Source organism: Haliaeetus leucocephalus, unplaced genomic scaffold (assembly GCF_000737465.1).
Source record: "Haliaeetus leucocephalus isolate CR32 unplaced genomic scaffold, Haliaeetus_leucocephalus-4.0 Scaffold848, whole genome shotgun sequence".
NCBI lineage: Eukaryota > Metazoa > Chordata > Aves > Accipitriformes > Accipitridae > Haliaeetus > Haliaeetus leucocephalus.
In genome coordinates, this window is record NW_010973284.1 from 7,972,428 (window position 1) to 7,993,102 (window position 20,675).

The 20,675-nt window shown below is 46.5% G+C and overlaps 1 protein-coding gene across 1 annotated transcript in view; it reads right to left on the minus strand.

Annotated features, from left to right (window-relative positions):
• Positions 1-330: 330 nt before the first annotated feature.
• Positions 331-20,675, minus strand: part of RAD54L (RAD54-like (S. cerevisiae)) — a 23,655-nt gene continuing 3,310 nt past the window's right edge. Inside the window, exons 2-18 of the mRNA XM_010582715.1 lie at positions 19,763-19,855; positions 18,588-18,707; positions 17,769-17,829; positions 15,872-16,007; positions 15,024-15,093; positions 12,264-12,552; positions 11,666-11,790; positions 9,676-9,826; positions 7,647-7,773; positions 5,418-5,492; positions 4,854-4,984; positions 4,635-4,745; positions 4,366-4,489; positions 3,969-4,047; positions 3,681-3,860; positions 2,118-2,281; positions 331-812 (exon numbers count right to left, since the gene is read on the minus strand). Coding sequence (XP_010581017.1) covers positions 611-812; positions 2,118-2,281; positions 3,681-3,860; positions 3,969-4,047; positions 4,366-4,489; positions 4,635-4,745; positions 4,854-4,984; positions 5,418-5,492; positions 7,647-7,773; positions 9,676-9,826; positions 11,666-11,790; positions 12,264-12,552; positions 15,024-15,093; positions 15,872-16,007; positions 17,769-17,829; positions 18,588-18,707; positions 19,763-19,855 — 2,238 coding nt within the window. The 3' untranslated portion in view covers positions 331-610. The remainder of the gene's footprint in view (positions 813-2,117; positions 2,282-3,680; positions 3,861-3,968; positions 4,048-4,365; positions 4,490-4,634; positions 4,746-4,853; positions 4,985-5,417; positions 5,493-7,646; positions 7,774-9,675; positions 9,827-11,665; positions 11,791-12,263; positions 12,553-15,023; positions 15,094-15,871; positions 16,008-17,768; positions 17,830-18,587; positions 18,708-19,762; positions 19,856-20,675) is intronic.

The following is a 20,675-nucleotide window of genomic DNA, read 5'->3' on the forward strand; positions in this document are numbered from 1 at the left end:
CTGCCCATAACAAAGCAAGTGGTTTTTAAAATGGAGTTACCTTAATAGAGCCTGATTTCCTACTGCCTGCATGATCTTTCAGGCCAGATGTTCATACAAGCTGAAACTTTTTTCCATTGTACAAATCTTGTTCCTGAGTAATCAGCAAGGTTCACATTTCACAACAGAAATGGATCTTGCAAGTTTCTGATCTACAGCTGTTAGCCAGAGCTGTCAAGGAAAAAAACACAACTGTGCACATCTAGTGCTATAAAACTGCAGCTTAACTTAAACCTGAAGAAAAACTTGGCTGAGTAGAAGGTAGAGACACCAACAGCATGAGAACCAGTGCTGAATCTGATCAAGCGCACAAGGTCCAGTTATTCCAAGTTCCCAACGGGCTGTTTTTCAGGTACACAATACAACAGCAGAGAAAAAGCCATGGACTCCTTGCTGTTGCAGTAGACTGACCAATGCTAGGGGCCTTCCAGCCTCTCAGAAAACATTCCACAGCCACACAACCACCCAGCATGTACTGCTACCGACTGCCCCTTTCCTTGAAAGCAATTAAAGTGGGGTGGACTGCCACAGCAGTCTGCCCTTGCCCCCACAGGGGACAGTAACCTGTTTGTTAGGGAATCCCTCGCTGCTCCTCATGGGAGTGATGATGAAAGGTGAAGGTGACAGCAGCATCCCATGCAGCCTTCAGTACGGAGTCTTGCAGCCCCCGCTTATCGGCACAGTGGTTCCACTGGGAGAGGTCAGAGGTACAGTCAGACCCGTCAGGAGGGGGCCGTACCTGGTGGCCATTCACACAGCGACGACACTTGATCCTGGAACAGAGCCAGCATAAGGGCAATGCAAGGTTCCTCCACTTCTTTAGCATATGGGTTGTTTAAAAAAATGCAGCCCAGTAACATTTGTATTAACACCTCTTCGCCTGCAACACTGGCAACTGGATTTTCAGACAGGATTAATTACTACCAGATTTCATTTAAACACACAGCCACCTTCTGGCATGTGTGACAGATAAGGAATGACTCACATTTTGAAAACCCTGGGATTCTGTTTCTAATGGCACTCCCCCTCCCTGTTTAGCCCTGTGGGAATGGTCTAGCAGGACCCAGAGGAAGTTCAGGAGGAGTTTCCCTTGAAAGGTGAGGGATGTTGCTTAGAGCAGATCTCGAGTGAACACCCCTACTGCTAACACATTCTTAGCACTGCATCAGGCTTCCCGACTTCAAGACAGCACACCATGCTCCAAACTGCTCCATCCTGGCTCCCATCACAGCCACCGGGTTATGCTCAGGCTGTTCTGGAGATGCCCTACTGAGCTGCTGCATAAGGAGACAAAGAGCAGCAGCAGCCCTGCCAGCAAAGCTTGTTGCCATGCAGACAAGATACCTACACAGACCTAAGCTTTGAGTCAGCTTAAAACTAATCCTCTTCACTTCTTGCCTGAACTAAGAGTCTTAACTTTCACAGTGAAGCATTTTCCTCCACTCCCTGTCCTCTTTCTGGTGGCTACAATACCACAAGTTGCAGGGGTGGGGGAGAAGGGCAGACAATGGAGAAGAGGATTCTTTTAGTCCCCAGAACAGCACTTGGGTTGGCCTCATAAATTCTTAGCAGATGCAGTAGCCCTGGCAGTGGAAGCAGCTCAGCATTTGGAGATCACAGACCACCAGGAGGAGAGTGGCAAGGAAGGACCAAGTTGGGCTCCTCTAATTTGAACAGCTCTGATCAGTTTCTCTCTTTTCATAAGCTGCAGTACTTCACAGCCTCCAAACACAGGCAGCATCAAGATACATGGCTCACTTGTCCAGCCAGCACAACTTTTTTAAGACAATAAAGTGCTCATCTCCAGGTGGTTAACAGCTTCAGAGGCAGAGACGCTTGAGGCCCTCTTTCTCTGAGTTTCCTCCTGCTGCCTGAGGAACCCCTGAAACAGCAGACCAAACTGTGGAGGGGTAGGTTTTTTTGCTGACAGTATTAACCTCATCTCGGAGAGAACGAACTGGAACTACAGGAAGACTAGGCTTGCCCAAAGTACAGGTCAAGGGGGGCAGGGGAAATCACATCAGCTCCTTGTAATAACTACCCAATGACCCCATCCGTTAGTCATTCAGTATACTCACTTGTCATGTGTGTCACTGGTGGTGGTCTCATTCAATGTGAAGAGCTCCTTCAGCTCCCCAAGTGAGAAGTGCCTTTCTACATCCTGCTCCTCATCCACCACACAGCTGCTGAGGGCCTTCTTGTGGGTCTGGCGTTGGAATATCTTCTCCTCTATGGTCCCAGTCTACAGAAGAGAGAGTCAGAGATAAAGCACAGTTGGGACACGAGTGTTAAAGGAGCACTATGTTGGGAAAGGGTCCCAGATCAAACAGCAGTAAGCTATCAGGACCATTTAGTGCCTTGCCAGACCAGTACAGATGACAGGCAAGTTTTACTAGCTGCACTCCAACAACATCCTATTTGGTTGCTGATCTAAGCCAACTCTGCTTCTTTTGTCTTTCACTGTGGCTACAGGAGAGAATCCAACTGAGATATGGAAGAGGAAGAGGTGGAGCTGCCACTTGTGGCTGAAGCTCACACACTGCACCCAGTTGTGCTGACAGGAAGGAAGGGAAAGGAGCTGAGCGGCTTCAGCCACTCCCTGACAAAAAAAAGAAAACCAAACACAACCTCTCCCAAAAAAACAGCAACAAAGGCTAGCCCTGGGTGACACGAGCATCAGCAGTATTTGCTGGTTCACCCACACACAGATCAATCACACTCACTGTCTGGAGGGAGATGACTAGTTCTAGAACAGATGTGCAGAAAGGCCAGTATGCTACATTTTTAAGGCAAAAATCTAAAAGCAAAATGTCTGTTTTGCAAATAAATGTAATACAAAGGAGGGGGGTGATTCGTCATGATTTGCAGACTGGTTTCCTAGTTCTAAAAGCAAAGGAGCTCCCTGCTTCCAGGTGCAGCCAGGTCAGAGAAAAGAAAAAAAAAGTGGAACACCACAAGGAAGAGATGGGCAAAGGACATATGTTTTGTCAAAGTAAAATAATAATTGACGAAGGAACACAAGCTTACAAAAAATCCCCAAACCAAAACAAAAAAACGGTCTGAACTAATGAGAGGTGAAGGTGAACAAGGGCGGACAGGGGACATTTCTGAGCAGTAATCCCTACTGGCACTGCTGGACAAAGTGTTGCAGTAGCCTGAAAAGACTAGTCTCCTTCATGCTTTTCCTTTACAGAGCAGCTACCCCACCTGCTAACTGGCAGCCCTATTCCAAAAACTGCTGTAATTCTGGGAACGTACTTGCTGTTTAAGTACATGTACACCCAACCAAAACAGACTGCAGCCAGACTGAAAAACAGCAACCTCAGCATCAGACACCCCACAAAATTAAAGTCTGATGCCTAAATGTCTTCAAAGGAGCATCTTATCTGGAAAGCCAGAGTTGTTTCTATTTCTCAGAAGCCAGTCACCATTAGAAACAGAGGCCTGCAGTAATGACCCTCCAGCTTGAACCTTCATGTTTTTCCATGGCAACACATCTAAGGGTAGGAAGCAATTAAGTTCCAATCAATTCTGGTCATTGACACAGAAGAGTTCTTCCCCTTCTGGTCCCAATCACAGCAGCTGCAGTCTGGTTGGCACCAAGAATTCCATGTTGAGGAGGTGAGAGGAGTAGGACTCACTGAAAGCAGTCGATAGATGTAGCATGTCTTCTTCTGGCCATCCCGCCACACACGAGCCATGGCCTGCTCATCATTAGCTGGATTCCAGTCTGGGTCAAACATAACCAGTCTGTTAGCCCCAATTAAATTCAAACCGCAGCCACCTGCTTTGCTGCTTAACATGAAGATAAACTCAGGGCTCTGTGGAAAAAAGGGAGGCTTGGATTAAACTACAGAGGCAGCTGTACTTTTACTCACAGCATTCAGAACTGGCAGGAGAGCTGCTCATATCTGGCAGGTTCTACTTACCGAGGGGCTGTTGAATCGCTCCACAATCTTTGCTCTCTTTTTAATGGACATGGTGCCGTCCAGCCGAACATACAAATACCTAGAATATACAGCATTTACTACAATCAGACTGCTGAGACCTTTAGAGCATCCTACTTGAAAGAGAAAAATCTTTTCACAAACAGCTTGTAACAAGGCCCTGGGCTTTAGGAGCTTTTGCAGAGAGCCAGAGCTTTTCTGCTGAGTGACCCCAGTAGCCAAAGCACAAGCCACATTAGTTCCAATTCAGGAACATCTGAGGTAAAAGACAGATCACAAGTTCCTGCTGATAGAAGCTTTAAAAATAGCCAGTTTCTTTTACAGTGTAGGCTGCAAGTACAGTCTTACAAGATTAAACAAATGAAGCCCAAAGACAAACCTTCTGTTCCTGCAGAGCTTTTCAAATAGGTCCAGTGTCTGAGTGTAGTTGGACACTAAAACCACCTTGTCATTACTGGTGCTTTTTGTAACAGCAAGGATGTAGTCCAAAACCAGCATCTTTCCTGGATAAAAAAAGAAAGAAAGAATAAAGCTAGAGCAGAAGTTCCCAAATTCCAGTCCTTAGAGGGGGACTCGATAAGATGCTAAATATAGTCTCGTGGTTGCCTGTGTTAGGCAGCACATTTGTACTGTTGAGTTCTACAGCACCTGAAAGCTGGGGCTCCACAGATTTGGTGCTGTAGCCGGCAGGGAACAAGTCCAGGACTCCCATAAAACCTTCTTCTTCTTCTACACACTTATCATGGATAAGAGCAGGGTCTAGAGAACAAACAGAGCTCAGAGGCTGTGCAGTGCACAAGGGAGACACAAAAAAAACCCCACCAGCAGTGCAAAAAACAAACCTATTGCATGAGTGGAACTACTCACGATTGCAGAGCTTCTTCAAGGAAGTGATGGAAGAGAGAGACGACACACTGATTTTGCCCTCCTTCAGCTCTTCCACTGGCTTGGCTTGCTTCAGGAAGTTCTTGTACAGCTCAGCCTGCAGAGGTGTCAGTCTGAAACAGAACAAGAGCTCTGCAGTCTCAGCCTGCCCCCAAACCAACCCCGTCTTTTGTCCTCTATCTACACAGTGGGTTCCTTTTTTTTTTTTTTTTTAGCTACAGCATGGACAGCCTAGAACTGTCTCCAAGGCTGATGGTAGAGCACTGATATCTCAACCCAGAGCTGGAAGAGAAACTTGCAGATACTCTGCACAGCCCCAGGGCTCTGCTGTACACAGCTGCCCAGAGGATGCCAGCTGGCTGGCGGAACCACCAGTTGCAGCTTGTTCACCCCTGCTTCAGGAGGAAAAGCAACATATTGACAATGGCTACAATCACACTCCTAAAGGGAAGCAGTCACCACAAGCATTAGAGTGCTTTTTGCAACTTTTCAGTCCTTCCTGTTGCTCCTCCCATTTCCCAGGCAGATTACATGCTTTTCTGATACCTGCAGCAGACCACCTGCTCGATCTTCACTGGCAGGTATTTGGACAGAATGTCTGAAGTTCTTCGGATTAAACATCTGCAGGGAGGGAAATTAAGGTCAGATGCTTGGATGACATCAAAACCCTGTTGTATCACTATTATTCCTCACAAGCTCCACAGAAAGTCCCTCTGACACCTTATCTCCAGAAGTCTGTGACAGTCCAACACATGGTAAAGGCCAGACACCCACCATCCACACTAAGAGGCTCCATCAGCCCATGCTATGGAGCCCAATATAACCCACTGTCTTTGTGAGGCTTCCAAATTTGGTTCATGATATTTGAAAGGATCAGGCATGATTCCACCTAACAGAGCCCAGTCCCTTACGAGAGAAATTCAGCTCTTCCTCAGACTACCAATGGCATTCTCAGCACGAGCTACAACAGACCAGTGGCATGGACAGCGAACAAGGACAGGATTTAATCACCACACACCATGGACATAACCCAAAGCACAAGAAGGCAGCTCCCCACATAATAACTTAGCAGCCATCCTCAGCCAAGATGGGTTCTTTGTCTGGCCCAAGATTTCAGCAAAGGGCATATCCTTTGGGGCTATAGAAATGCCCCATGGAGCAGTTCTACCACACTTTAAAAAAGATGGGATGGACGAGAAAAAGTGCTGAACTGAGCAACCAGAATAAGAAAGAGGTGCAGAAACCCAGTTCTGCCAGGAAACATTGAAAATATGATGTTATGCAACCTACAGAAGAAAGACAGCAGGGATATATGACAGCCCCAAAATCCATCAAAGGCTGTTAAAGAAAGAAATAATCTGGTCTCCAAACCCATAAGCAGTAGGATGAAAAGTAACAGGCTTAAACTGTGGTAAGGAAGATTTATGTTACACATTAAGAGCATTTTCTAACTGCAAAGACAGTGATGCCCTGAAAAAGGTGTCCTGGGGAATTTGTAAGGTCTTCAGTGCTGGGTGGGGGTTAAGTAAGGGATGGTTTAGGTCTAACACCTTCTACGCTGGGACAGCAAGATGGATTAGATGCCTTCTCCAGGGCCCGTCCAGCCTTACACCTATGATTCCACATAGCTTTGCATCACTGTCTCATTTGTAACTGCTACCAAATTCAACCAATTCATCTGTTACTACTTATGTATTTCATCTTCCTTATTTGTGTGTCATGACAGTTGCACAATAAAGAAAAGGACACAGACCTCAACACAGCCAGGCACAAGCATTCCTGAACACACTTTTACACCCCTTTTCCATCAACTATAAAAAGAAATAAATGCACCTCAAGAAGGAATATGCTCTTCTTCTCTCAACCTTTCCTTTCTCTTAGGCTTCTGCAAGCTGCCCGGAGTCAAGGTCAGGGCTGTCTCTATAGAGAAGCTGTACTCAGTGTGAAATTCAATTTACCATGACTATGAACAGCAGGATTGTATTTGTGATGGTTGCAAAAGCTCAGATTAAAAAAAAAAAAAAAAAAAAGAGAGAGAGAAGAGAAAGACAGACACCAGTAATGATGAGAATTCAAAAGAGTATCTACTAAGAGTTCTTAAGAGAGAGAGAGACAAGCAATTGCCAGCAGATGCGGATAAATTGGCTGTATTCATGAACAGAAAAGAAGCCAGGTTTAAACAAATACCAAAAATCAACCAAAGAGAAATAAGACAGTATTTTACATCACAGAGGTGCTTCTTGGGGATCAAAAGTCACATCTCTGACACTAGCCGTCTAATCCCATTAGCCCTACAGATCCAACACAGCTATGACAGTGTGAGCTGGACTCTTCTGTGACTTGGGCAATCAACAGCAGAACTGAGCGACATTCCCTATACTCTTTCTGTCTGCCACTCGACATCCAACCCCTGGATGGATCTCAAGTATGACACAGTCTACACTGTAGTTATGTTAACACAAATAAAAGAATGTTGCCCAACTATTCAGATCCCAGGAGAAAACAGAAACATAAGAGTCAAATCATGATTCAGTATCTGAGTACATTTGCTTGGGGATGACTGCAGCTAACTGTGCCACATCAATGTGCTATTTTTCAGACTAAAGCTACATGCTATGTAGACTTCTTAGGCAATAAATATTTGCACAGTCACTTGCTGAACAGACATAACTGGCAAGAGAATTCATTACAGCTACAACTGTAATTTGAAAAGATACGAGTGTTCACCAAGGGTTTATGCAAAAGCTCTGCAAAGAGAAGAGGGATGAAGTTCACCTGTTCACAATGCCGATCAGCTCTTTAAGCCTCTCTTCTCCTTTGTGTCGCTCAGCTTCACTTGCATCCGCATCTCTGCCTTTCAAGATGGGAATTTCAAAATGTCTTTTAAATTCCTGTGCAGTCCCTGTACAAAACAGAAGTGAAAAGGTGACAACTACTACCAATTAACCTTTGATCAGCACCCCACAGCCCCAGTTATCACACCACAAGCATGGGGCCCAGCAGATAAAACAAACACCCATCCCATCGGTGTGATTGTTTTCCCTTCTAGCCAGGAAAGATTCAAACAAGGCAGGCAAATCTGTACAACAGACAATCGTTCTGTACTCCAACAACAATGCACTGCCAAAGGTCATACAATTTTAGTTAAACCCGAGTCCAGTCAGGTATGTACTATTTTTGCTTACATTCCAGCTATACTTTTACTCTCAGATTTTGTCCTTGCAAACAACAGTGCAGCATTACATGTGCCTGTTCCAAAATTATCTGTAATCAGTTGCTTATTACTGGTCATAGGCTGAAAGAGGGAAAAACGACTACTGCATGCATGCAGCTTTGCTGGCAGTAGTTACAGTATTAACCTCATCTTGGAGAGAACGAACTGGAACTACAGGGAGACTAGGCTTGCCCAAAGTACAGGTCAAGGGGGGCAGGGGAAATCACATCAGCTCCTTGTAATTACCCAAAATTGAAGCACATGGAAAAAGCAGATGTAGAACATCTACCACCCCATCCCATCCTTTCCTTGAGAAATCCTGGGAGCAAAACAGTTGAACAGAAAAAAATATGGCCCAAATGCTGCTTGTAAGACTAAGAACCTGATGAATGGTGTTTAACTAGAATTGTGTATGCACTAGAATTAATGAGAAGCCTCTTGGACCGGACACCAAACAATCTGAGACAAACACAGGTGACGAGTTATAGCAATAAGGAAATGACTTACAGATTGGTTTAGTTTCATTCCTTGACAGAAAAAATTACCTCTCGACAAAGCCAAGCTGCTCCACACTGGAAAGCAGTAGACCTGCTCCTAACCCAGTGATGCAGGAGAAGATGCAAAGACTACTTTACTTTCAAAATGAAAACAGAGCTTGCAGACATAAGCAGAGCATAAGAGCCAGAAACCGAATATTTCAGTCTGCTACCAACAATTGTAGAAGGTGTTTGATCCTGAAAACTCACACTTATCAGTATCTCTTCTCCAGAGCCTTTTCTTTCTATCTCAGGTGAAGTTAACCCCATATTCACAGGCCTCCTTTGCCTTAAAAAACAAGAGCAGTCTTAACTCCAAATGCTTCAACCTCAGCTTTCTCTCAGATTATCTGAAAGTGGGATGGCAGACTGCCAGAAATTCAAGCTTTGCTGCCTAACTCTGCCACAAGGTACACCATTCTGCCTTGCACCAGTCACTTCAATGGCCTGTGCCAGATGGATACAAGAGAGAGAGCAGGGAAAAGCTGTCTCCCGGGCTGCCTCTGTACTCAACACAGAGAACAGGTTATGTCAAACCTTCCTCTGCATGGAGCCTCTCCTACACAGACATCATTCCTGGCTTAGATTTCTGGATTTGCTATAGCCTGGGAGTATTGTGGGAAGTACCATTATGAGCTAGCTCTTCCTGCCCAGCAACTCCTGCAGTATCTCCAAGGGCTTATTGGTAGACAAACTCCTAGCTTATGTGGACATTTTGGCTGACCAGTATAGCTACACAAGATCAGCCATGTAGTACTCAGGGTCACATATTCATTTTACCTTAATTAATTCCCCTTCCAAAATACCTGTTAGACTGGTGTACTTTAAATTACAATCTTCTTGAAACAGAGCTCTGATGATATACAGCCTCTAGAACACAGGACCCTCATCTAGACTTTCTGGATACAAACTGAGGGAGAGTAAGTGTCCAACCTGTACATGACCTTTCCTCTCACTAATGTCTTGGTTGCTGCTTTTGCTGGCACTGGTAACTAGGAGAGGCCTTGCCAGCAACTTCCCCCTCCCTCATGTCTCTCACACATTCAACTCTTACCTAGGATGCCTGAATTGACGAAGTGCACCAGGCTGAAATATTCAAGCAGGTCGTTCTGAATGGGGGTGCCTGAGATAAGGACTCGTCGAGGTGTATTTAAGCTGTTGAGAGCCTGGTATGTTTGGTTTTCTGAGTTCTTCAGTCTATGGCCCTTTGAAAAAAGAAAAAAGGAATGAAGCTAATAAAGCCAGTGGCCCTGACAGGAAGCAACTTGGAGATCCTCATCAACACTGATACGCTGTATCTCCCACAAGGCATCTCACCAGTTTTCCCATTCCTGGTAGTGGACTAAGTGTTGTACATGTATTCAGCTGTTGTGACAGACTTCTTTCAAAGGCAAGAAGCTGGTGGGAAACCTGAAGCCATTACGTGAGGAAACATGACATTACAAGCTTCCCAGACCAGGAACATCCGAGTCACATCCAGGCAAGAGGGCTTACCATGAAAATAACAACCAAGATGGGGTTTCCCATTCAAAGATGGGGATGTTTTCAGCTACCAACACTAGGCACTGAACTCTAGACCAGTAACATTATATCACCAAAGATCAAGATCACAAGCCATTCAAGACCACCTATATCCAGGATTGCCAGGCCTTTGCACACTAATAAAAAGAGGTTCTGCACCTCTTACAGGGGTAATCTGAACACAGGCCCCATTTCCCATGCCTGGGAAAAGCAGCTTTATTAGCAGCTTTATCCTACAGCTATGCTGTAGGATAAAGCATATGTGATGAGACGCTTTTCACAAGTGTCAGACCACTGCAGAACTGAGTATTTATTGGGAACATACAGAAGACACAAGGCCAAGGACCTGCATTCCCAGCATTGCTAGCTGCTAGCCCCATCCCAGGGGCACCAAGAGGTGTGGGCAGTCATGGACTCGGCAGATAAAAAGTGGATGGGAGTTACACTTGTGAGGACGTTCACTCTTTTTAAGCTCCTCAGCACTGTTCTAGCAAATACAAAAATCAAACCACTGGGTGGCACCGCTATTCAACAAATCCCCTCTAACTGGCAGCAGAGGACACCTCAACAGTGGCTGAGGCTCCCAGCCTGATCGTTTCAAGCAGGCAGAGGGCATTTGTTTTATTTTGTCCTTCAGAGCATCTCTGGCTCTCACCACCTATAACCACAAATGGGGAACAATAAATGAAAAAACAACTCCATTTCAGCCATGTGAAAGCAGAGCTTGACAACACAGCCTTGGCAAAGCTAGATCCAGCAGTCAGCAAGCAGAGTAAAGCCAGGTCTGCCTCTTCTTGAACAAGCAGTACACGAGGTAACTCTCACCCAGCTCTCCTGCCTTTGCCCCAAGCAGGAGACTGCAGAGAGCGGAAGAGACTCCTGCCATAGGAGTGCCCTTCAAAATCCCCCAGAAGCACAGAATAAGGTGGCCAGATAAAGTGGCTGACAGCAGCCAGCTCCAGACACAAGAGCATGCTGAATCACACAATCATTTAGGTTGGGAAACCTCAGGAGTCTCCAGTCCAACCTCTTGCTCAGAACAGAGCCAAGTTAAAAATTACTCGGCAGAACACGAGGCCAGGCCAAACAGAAAGTACTTCTCACTTTAGCAAAGACAAACACAAACAAATGAAAACCAGATCAGTGAGCCAGGGCGCTACCAACCCAATAGAGTGAGGCCTCTTTCAGTCAGAGACAGGCAGTGGATCTCCTTTCTGCTACATATTTCACACTGCGAGGACCCTAGTAGGTGCCCCCACCCTGTCAGAGACCTACAAAGTGGCCACAGTTACCACCACCTGGATTTTCTTCATATCTCAGCTCCTGAAAACAGCCTCTCCTGTTCAGGCTCACCCAGTATGGATAAGCCAGTTACCCAGAGCCTCTCAAACACCAGAAAGGGTGCTGTCCACAGCTAAACCTTGTTTCCTGCTGCCCTCCCCCCTTTTAAGAAAGCAGAGCCAGTTTTGCCTGGATCTCAAGAAAATATCAGGAGCAGATTCTCCTTAAAGATTCCCCTGTACCTCATCACATATGACCAGCCCAACACTGCCCTTCTGTAATGCCTCAGCATGGAGTCGGAAGGTCTCATAGGAGATGATCAGGATGGGTGAAGGCACTCGTAGGCCACGCTGGTTCATAAAGCCAACTGCAGATAGAAAGGGGGAAAAGGAAAAAAAGAGGGATGAGGAAGACTAATAGAAAAGGGTTCAAACTCTGTAGTCACAACTTTTGCCTTAAAAAATCTACGAAAACCTGTTTCAATTACTCTGTAGCATCCCTTCCACCCACATGTACCCATGCTCCTTTCTCCATAACTGTCCCCATTGCTATCCCCCTCCCACCTCTGCCCACTCCTTTCCGGGCTTCTGGCTGGAGTAAAGAGGAGGCACTGGGACTGCCCTAACTTAAGCACATGACTGGACTTGGATTATTCCAAAAGATCAACTATTACCAAACATGCAAGGGCCTGATCTAAATATGTTAATGGAGAGACTTCCATCAGTCTCCAAGAGCTCTAATGACAGCTCAGAGATGTTCACATCAGCTGCTGTAGGCTTCTTCCAATGCAAGATTTTGACCTAAGCCAGCCAACCGCACCATTTGCAAACATTTCTGTACCTAGTTTACGGTCAATCTCTTCTTTGGAGCCTCCATCAATGGCCAGTGGCTGGATCCTTCCCCCCAGCCATTTCTCTACTTCATTGTACCAGTTTCTCACCAGGCTGGAGGGAGACACCACCATGGCTTTCTCAATTTCCGGCTTGCAGTCTGGACTTTGCCGGAGAAGTGTCCACATGAGTGTGATGCACTGCAGGGTTTTGCCCAGGCCCATTTCATCTGCCATGATACAGCCATGACTCCCAGGGATCCGACGGCTCGTCACACAGTCCCAGAGGAATTTCACTCCCTGCCAAAAAATTGTTCTTTCAGAGCAGGATGGGGACATCAGCAGAACGACAACTTCATTACAGCTGCATTACCGCAATGCACAGGACTGAATCTACAACAGCAAATCTGCATAGCACATCCCTAGGGACATGCAGTGTTCTAATGAGACAGGGGGAAACCACTCGAGACACAGCTAAAATGCAGCCACATCCAGTTTGGAATGACATTACTGGTGCCAACACGTACCTCATAACATGCACAAAATCTTATTACATTTTAACTGTACAATTATAACTAGCTTCCTGACATGAGTTCCCAGAAATTTCTACCCTTAGCTGCATTAGATAGACCCAGGCCATCAGCTAACCTGCATCAATCACTGCAAACAGGTTAATCATCTTAACAATACCCAGTTAGGTAGTTTTAAAAACACAGAATCATAGAGTGAGCAGAATTGTTTCTGCTGCCTGATTAACTCCCAGAATACTAATCAGCAGCCCTCATCACTTCTGCCTAGAAGTGCAATGACTCACCTGGGGACTCAAGGTCCAAAGCGGATTTAGCTTCAGAGAAGGCACAGGGCTGAGGTTATAGCCCACATCACATGGTAGGAGAAGAGCTCAGACCCTGCATTAGGCTCTGACACATCACCAAGACAAATAATAGGGACAGACTCTGCAAAATGTTCTTCTATCATGTGAGGATAGAGGGTCAGAGAAAACTGGGGCACTATCCTGGGAACATACAAGCTCCCTGCATTGTGTCAACAGAGCAGGCAGTGAGGGACACAACCTAAACACACCTGGACGGATTCACCCCTCTGTGCTCCACTATTTAGGACTGGTCAATGCAGCACCTTCTCTTGCACTTTCAAGTCCTTTTCTTTCTTTCTTAGGCCCTTAACAACAGATTAATGAAGTTTACTTAAGCCAGTTGAACAATTATGAAATACATTACTGACTAAAAGAGTGCTTTTCGCTGGGGCTCCAGTTGGGTAACCGCCCAGCAGCTGGGCACAAGACATGACAAAGACAGAGCAAAGCTGTACAACAGTCTGGGAGCATCACCTGAATAAAGCAGCACAGGAATCTTAGCAGGCAAAGACTTATTAGTTAGACTAGAACAGAGACTGCTTTATCAGAGACACCTAGCTGTGAAAAAACAGACAGTGTGTATAGGACACCAACATAACTATCATTACTTGACAAAAGCACCAGCAGGCAGTATCTTACCCAAAAACAAAGTGCCTCCAGCTGTGTAGCCAGAGATGAGCGTTACACTGGGTCACAGGTTCAGTACCAACCCTGAGATAAAAGTACAAGCTAGGAGCAGCCTACAGCGCTCTCGGAGCCATCTGAAGATCTCCCACACAGGGACACATCCAGCTTGACCTGCTTAGCCTGCAAGATCAGCAATCACAGCTTCCATCTGTGCTGCCTCTAGGCTTAAATGATAATATACTGCATCCGTGATGAACTTCAAACTGTCCAGATACCTACATTAGATATTTGGAGATTAGTACCCACTGCTTTGCTATTGTGATGTTGCACATATTTACGACATAAAATGTTTTTCAGCACTCTCCACTGGCGATTTCCCAGTCTACGTAGGTCACAGAGAGCTCACACCTACAAAGGGTAGCCTCCAAATAAAACACAATGAAGTAGGAATCTACTCCACAGTGTTGGGAACCACAGTACCAGAAAGAAGAGCTTCAGTGTTTCCTGACTCAGAGACCGTGGATCCAATTAATCCTGCTGACCAGCAAAACACAGTGGTGGACAGTCTGCCCTGACCAACTCAAGACTGGGCTGCAACATAATTTATTGCAACTATATACCATCACCTTCTACACTGAGTTCCACTCAGCAGACCTATATGTTCAGACTTCAATATAAGTAAAGGCTGGACTTTCAGCCCTGACTCTGCAAGATCCCATCTCCCTGCAGAATCTGGTCTTTTCCTAAGGTATCACTGGTGACACAAATGTCAACCAATGTGCTTTCCTAGACCTGCGCAACCAGTGCACATGGTCACAGAAACTCCCCAGTTTCCACTATCAGCTGACCTGACCTACAACCCCACAGAGAACGCACCTGTGCATTAGGCAGCATCATGTTTAGGCTGGGAGTGCTCTGACCCTGCTAGATCAGAGGCAAGAGAGGAGAAAGTTCTTACCCACAAGAAAGCAGTAACTTTCCACATTTTTAAGGACAAATAGGACTGTTGCAATAATCCCAGCACGTCCTCTTGCTTAACACAGGACAGAGAATATTTGCAGCATTCAGGCTTCTAAGAGGATGGTTAAAACAAATGTTTCACTTCGCATTTGCAACAGACTAGAGTCTGTTAAGCTGTCACACACTGTTAGTCTGTGAGGTCTATGTAGACCTCACAGTTGGTGGGTAACAATTCCAGCAGAGGAACTGCAGCTTTTTGAAAAGCACCAAGTCCTCCAGCCATACCCTCAGGTCCTGATGGAAAACTTACTTCTCTCTGATGGGGCCGTAAAACACGGCTGAGGACAGGATCCACCACAACATGGACAGGTGCTTTGTCCCTGCAGGAGGCAGTCAAGGAAGAAGACACTGTGATTAATGAACTCGGCACAGCATATGTTTAGGTTTTTTTTAAATCTCACTGCTATACTGAGGACTCCCCAGTGGCATGAGGGACGCAACTGCCAACAAGAAAGTGAAAAATGGATTAATTCAGTTTTGAGAATGAAGTCACAGGGGCCTGATCTACAATCTAAAACATCAGTGAAACTATGTATTCGGACTGTGGTTAAAACAAGGGCAGAATGTGGTTCAGAGACACAGTTAAAAAGTCATTATTATTTTCTTGTTTCAATAACAATACTGTAGCTGCATTACTGGAGAGAGGAACCCCCTCCTTTGTCCACGAAGATCCAGCTGACAGCCCTTTTAAGTTATAACAACAGCACAAAAGGAACTACTTCAGAATAAAAACCATTAGGCAGCCTAACATTTGACTGTCAGTCATCTCCCTTTGTTTGTCCTTAGATGCTGATGTTTCCTGACTAACGACTAAGCCGTAAAATTTTCTAAGCAGCTTCTCCATGTGTGCATTCCCTGCAACAGGTTTAAATTTTTGATGAGTGGGAGATAAAACAGCCTGTGGAAGAACACAAACAATCTGGCATGGGTACATTTCTTCGTTGATTGTTACCATACCTGAATCAATTCAGAGGCAGAATACTTGGAACCAAACTTCCCTTGATGTTCAGACCCCAGCTCAGACACATTTGAGAAGCACACAACCCTACACATACAAGGAGGTCAGAGCTGAAGAATTTGTGCCAGATGATGACTCACTTGTCTATTTTCAGCTGGTCGTGGGCACTTAGCAGCGGGGGCTCATACAGAACCAGAGCTCCTTCCTCAAAAGGGTCATGGAGTGGACTCCTCAGCCCTGCCCGTTTGATACCCAGTGCACGCAAGCCCAGTGGCCCTGAAAGCAAACAAAGGCACAACTCAAAGAACAACTTCTTCCTGGAAGAAAGCACAGCCTTGCAGAAGAGTCTGATTAGTTTAGGAACAGTGAATTAATTGGGTGCTGGAGTGGAGATGCAGGCACAACTGGTGCAGACAGCAAACCCACACAGGGCAGTTGTTTGGCAGCACTCTGCCAGCACACAGTAGGTAGCTCTGCAACAGGAAAGAATACAATGAAGGAGCAGAGGCAAAGATGGAGCAATGGCACTGCCCACCACATTGGGAGCACCAAAATGGGCACAACTGGATGCAGCAGATGCCACATACGCTGGCACACAACAGTATAAGCTGTCTTGCAAGGTGATTAGCGGCTTCATCCCAGACCTGTGCCACTGGCATCCAACCATAAGCGGGCACAGCATCTCCCTCAGCTATCTCTGGGCATCGCAGCTACTCCTAGTACCCAAAGGTGGTTGTTCTAGTTTTTTGAAAGACAAGCAGGATTCCAGAATGTACAGCTCAGCAGCTCAATAAATACATTCCCACATACATAGTATATACTGAGTCAAATCCTCTTTTTGAATCACCTAGCCCCAACTTAGCCAGAGTTGCGTCTTTTATGCAAAGTCAGGAAGCGATCTTTAACAGCGATGAAGTTTTACATAGTTAGCACCATACTGCCATTACCTACTCTAGGGTATTATTTTCTCTCTGCTGAGCAATAGTAGGTGTTTGGCCTTGGACCCAATTTCAGTGAAAAGCAGAAACCAAGGATAAGTCCCTTTTCCTAGTATTGTATTTTAACATCACAGTTTTGGAATGGAGATGAACATAGAAAGAACATGCACAGAAATCCCTTTTCCCATCAAAATTCAGGCAACTGTGCCACCAGGATTGATTTTACTTGGGAAAGAGTCAAGCAGGGTCAATTTGTCCACTGCTTGCCAAAGCTCCTTGCAAAGCAAGTATCACAAGCTGAGGCAGCAGTGTGTACACACCAAGAAAAGAGCACATGAAACAGCCTCATCTCCTGAGGAAGATAACAGTCACAGAAAGCAGCTTCCCCAGTCACAGTTCTGTTTTAGCCTCCTGACAAATCTGCTTTTCCACAAGCTAACTTTGTCAAACTCTTTTGGGGCTTGTCATTTCATAGTCAGTGTCTGCTTACAGACATATTTTTATAACTAAAGTTTGAGTGAAACTGATTGATCTGCATTTGAATTTTTCAGCTGGAGGGTGAAGGGGAAGAAGGGGACAAGAACAGGTCTATTTATTGCTGAGATCTTGTGTTTCACTGATTCAAACCAGCTGAGGCTTTGAATTTCAATACTGCTTTGCTTTGAAGATCACCTTGAGACACAACACATCAAGCCAAGTAGAAAGAAAACTGGCACATACTATCTTTTTCACCTACAGCCTTCTGTCTGTTAGCATCATTAGGGTATTATTTAGATGGTAAACCTTCATCGCTTGGAATTCATCTTGCTTTTGTATTTGTGATATGGTGTACAATCTTCTGGCACTACATCAAATACATAGCAGTAAGAATACAAAATCCAATTCTGAAATGTAGGATTATCCAAACTAAACACTAGTAAGAAATATGAAGACTTTGCTAATGTGCCAGTATTTTTCTTTCAAAATTAAGTCAGGATTTCTGGAACATACGCATCAGTGCAAAAAATAACAATAATCCCCACAGATATATTTGACAGGCCTGAGCATCATCTGTTTTACCCGAGTCAACACAGACAATCCTTAAACCTCCTCATCTTACCTTTATAATTTGGAATGGGGACTTTGAAGGGTTTGGACAAAATGCTGCGGATAAAAGCCTCCTACGAATTCAAAAAGAAAACATGCCTAAGAAGTCTGAAAACAGAGATTGCTCAAGAAGGCAAGGCCAGGACATTTTTTGAGAACTCAATTTTCCCAAGTGCTGAGAGTCCCTGTACTCAATCTTCAACTCCAACTGTTTTCAAGAATATCCAAAAGGAAGACAGTAACAAACCAGCACAATTCCCCCCACCAACTCTGCTTTTCAAAACTATTTTCCTTTGGGTTTTCTAATGCATTAAATTCATTTTTCGTAACTCCCATCTTCCCAAATCCACTGGCATTATTCACCACTTTAAATGCTATTGCTTTCCCCTGCCTTGGTAATTCAGTCAGGCAATTGATTTCCTGTAAAGGAGCTGGGTTACCATTGTAGGAACATCCATGCCAAACCAGCGAGCACCCAGCCAGTCCAGCACACAGTTTCCGGCAGCGGAAACCCAGAGAGAACCAGGCAAGCAGACAGCACTTGAGCCATCTGTGTGGAAAGCCACCCACATCCCTGCGCACTGTCCTTTACCTAGACCCCAGAGAACTCTCTTATTCAGGATTTCCATTATAGAAAGTACCCCCACCACACCTCCTTCAACACTAAATGGTTGGAGCTCGCAAAAGGTGTCTCCTAAAGACTCTGTGTATGTGTGGCACTTCTGTAATACCTCTGATTAAATGAGTCTATGGAGGCATTTGGACATCCTTGATGAATGAGCTCCATATGCAACCCACCTGCCATGGTATGCCAGCAGTAACACCCACTTACATGTTGACTGCTATCCAGGCAGTGAGGTCTATTGGTCAACTGAGCCAAGGGTTTCCGGAAAGGCGACCTGTAACATTCTCCACTCCCCGTCTCACTGACAGGCTTCTGTCTCTTCCGAGTCTGAAAAACAGAATCAAGACAAAACAACTCAGGGGCATCCGGTGAGACCAGAAGATAGATGCATCACTGTTATGCTCAGTAACCACACAGACAATCCACCCAGCCAGCTGAGTATCTCTAAACAGACACAATCATGATTCACCTCCACTGCCAAAGGGCAGAGCCAGCAACACCACCAAGGTCACCATGCCCTAAAGTTTAACTTGTATGAAGTTTAAATACTGTCCTAGTTAAGAAAATAGCCACCACTTGCTAACCTGTAAAAGGGCAGGCTTGTCTGTGCTAAGATTTGTCCTGTCCCCACCCCCTGCAAAAAGCAGAAGGAAAAAAAAGGAAGGGTCAATAGCATGGAACAAACTACATGAAAGTCCCCAGAGGCTCCCACAGCATCTGTTGTTATGCAGGTGAAAGGCCTCACACTGAAACCTAAATTTCAGACACATTGCAAGGCATGAAGATAAACAAGTGGTTGATCTGTTTCCTGATTTAGCACAGTCCTCTTCAGATTGAGGCACGGTTTTAACCACCTGCAGGCACAGAAAAAGGGATTTGACACAGAAAGCACTAAGTGAGATTCTTTGACCTGTATGACATAAAGCATAGCATCATAACAATCTGGTTTGTCTTAAACATCTACCTATTCCTAGTTACCAGCCCGCCCACAAAACACTTGGAAGCTCTCCCAGGGATAGTTTTTTCCATAACCACGAAGCATCGCCTGTACACAACGAAGTTCTTCCACCAGCTAGATGCCCAGACAGGATTTTTCTCCCAACTGGTGAAAACAGCATAAACTTGGGGCCTGACCCTCACTCCCCAGAAGACGGGGGCGGTAACAGCCTGCGACCAGGCACCAGGGACTGACTGACTTGGGCAGCAGCGGGTCCGCCGCCACCCCGCACCCTATCCCGCGGCCCACGGCTGGAGAGGCTCCGGGCGTCACACGGGGCCGAGCCCGCCCTAACCCCACCCGGGCCAGGCCAGCCTCGACACCGAAGGGCACGGGTGTCTCCCCCACCCGCCGAGGCCGCCACATCCCGGGGCCCCTCGCTCACCGTCGGGGGATGCCGGTCTGCTTCCTCTTCCTCCTCCTCCTCCTCGTCGCCCGCCTTCCTCTTGGCCAGCTGGCTGGGGGCCAGGCTCCTTCTCTGGAAGAGGGGCACACACACACAAACACTGAGGGGACGGCGGGGCCGGGGGGCACCCCGCAGCCCGGCCCGGCCCGGCCCGCACTCACCATCGCCTCACAGGGAAGGGGTGAGGGGGAGCGATAACCTCCCGCGCGCGCAGCGGTTCGCGCGCCCCGGGCTGGAGGCGGGAAAGGCGCTGGGCGGGCTCCGCCCCGCCTCTTCTCCGAGGCAACAGGCATGGCCAAACGAGCGCCGAGCCCTATCGATCCGCTCGGGGTTCCGCTGAGGGAGGGAGGAGAGGGGACGTGACTGACAGACGGACCGACGGACAGACCGACGGGCGGGCTGGCAGCGGCCCGAGGAGGGACGGGGCCTCCCTGCAGCCCCCGGTAACGGGGCTAGGCGGCGGCCCTCGGGGCCTGCTCATGCTGTCCCGGTACGGCGGATCCGGCGCCGTCAGGAAGATGGGCGCACGAAGGTGCGGAGGGCGAGAGCTTGAGCTTTATAGTGAAGCAAGTTGGACACTGGTTCTGTAGGCAGAGCCCCGTGGCTGTCGTGACTCCTGGTAGAGGGAATTAAATTACGGGGTGTCGTGACAGAAGCAGGCGGGTGGCCCTTGGCACCGAGGAGTGAGAGCTGTGGAGAGGGAGGAGCCTTCCCTCTACAGTCGTGTTTCAAAATAGACCGACACTTTTGAACAATTTTATGTTATTTTACATACTTAGCTCTTCAGAGTATGGCTGACCCTAAGGCCCTGGTTATGGACCAGCGTCTGTTTGTGCATCCACAGAACAAAAAGACAGTCCCTTTGGTACAACCTAAAGGGTATCTGGGGGGG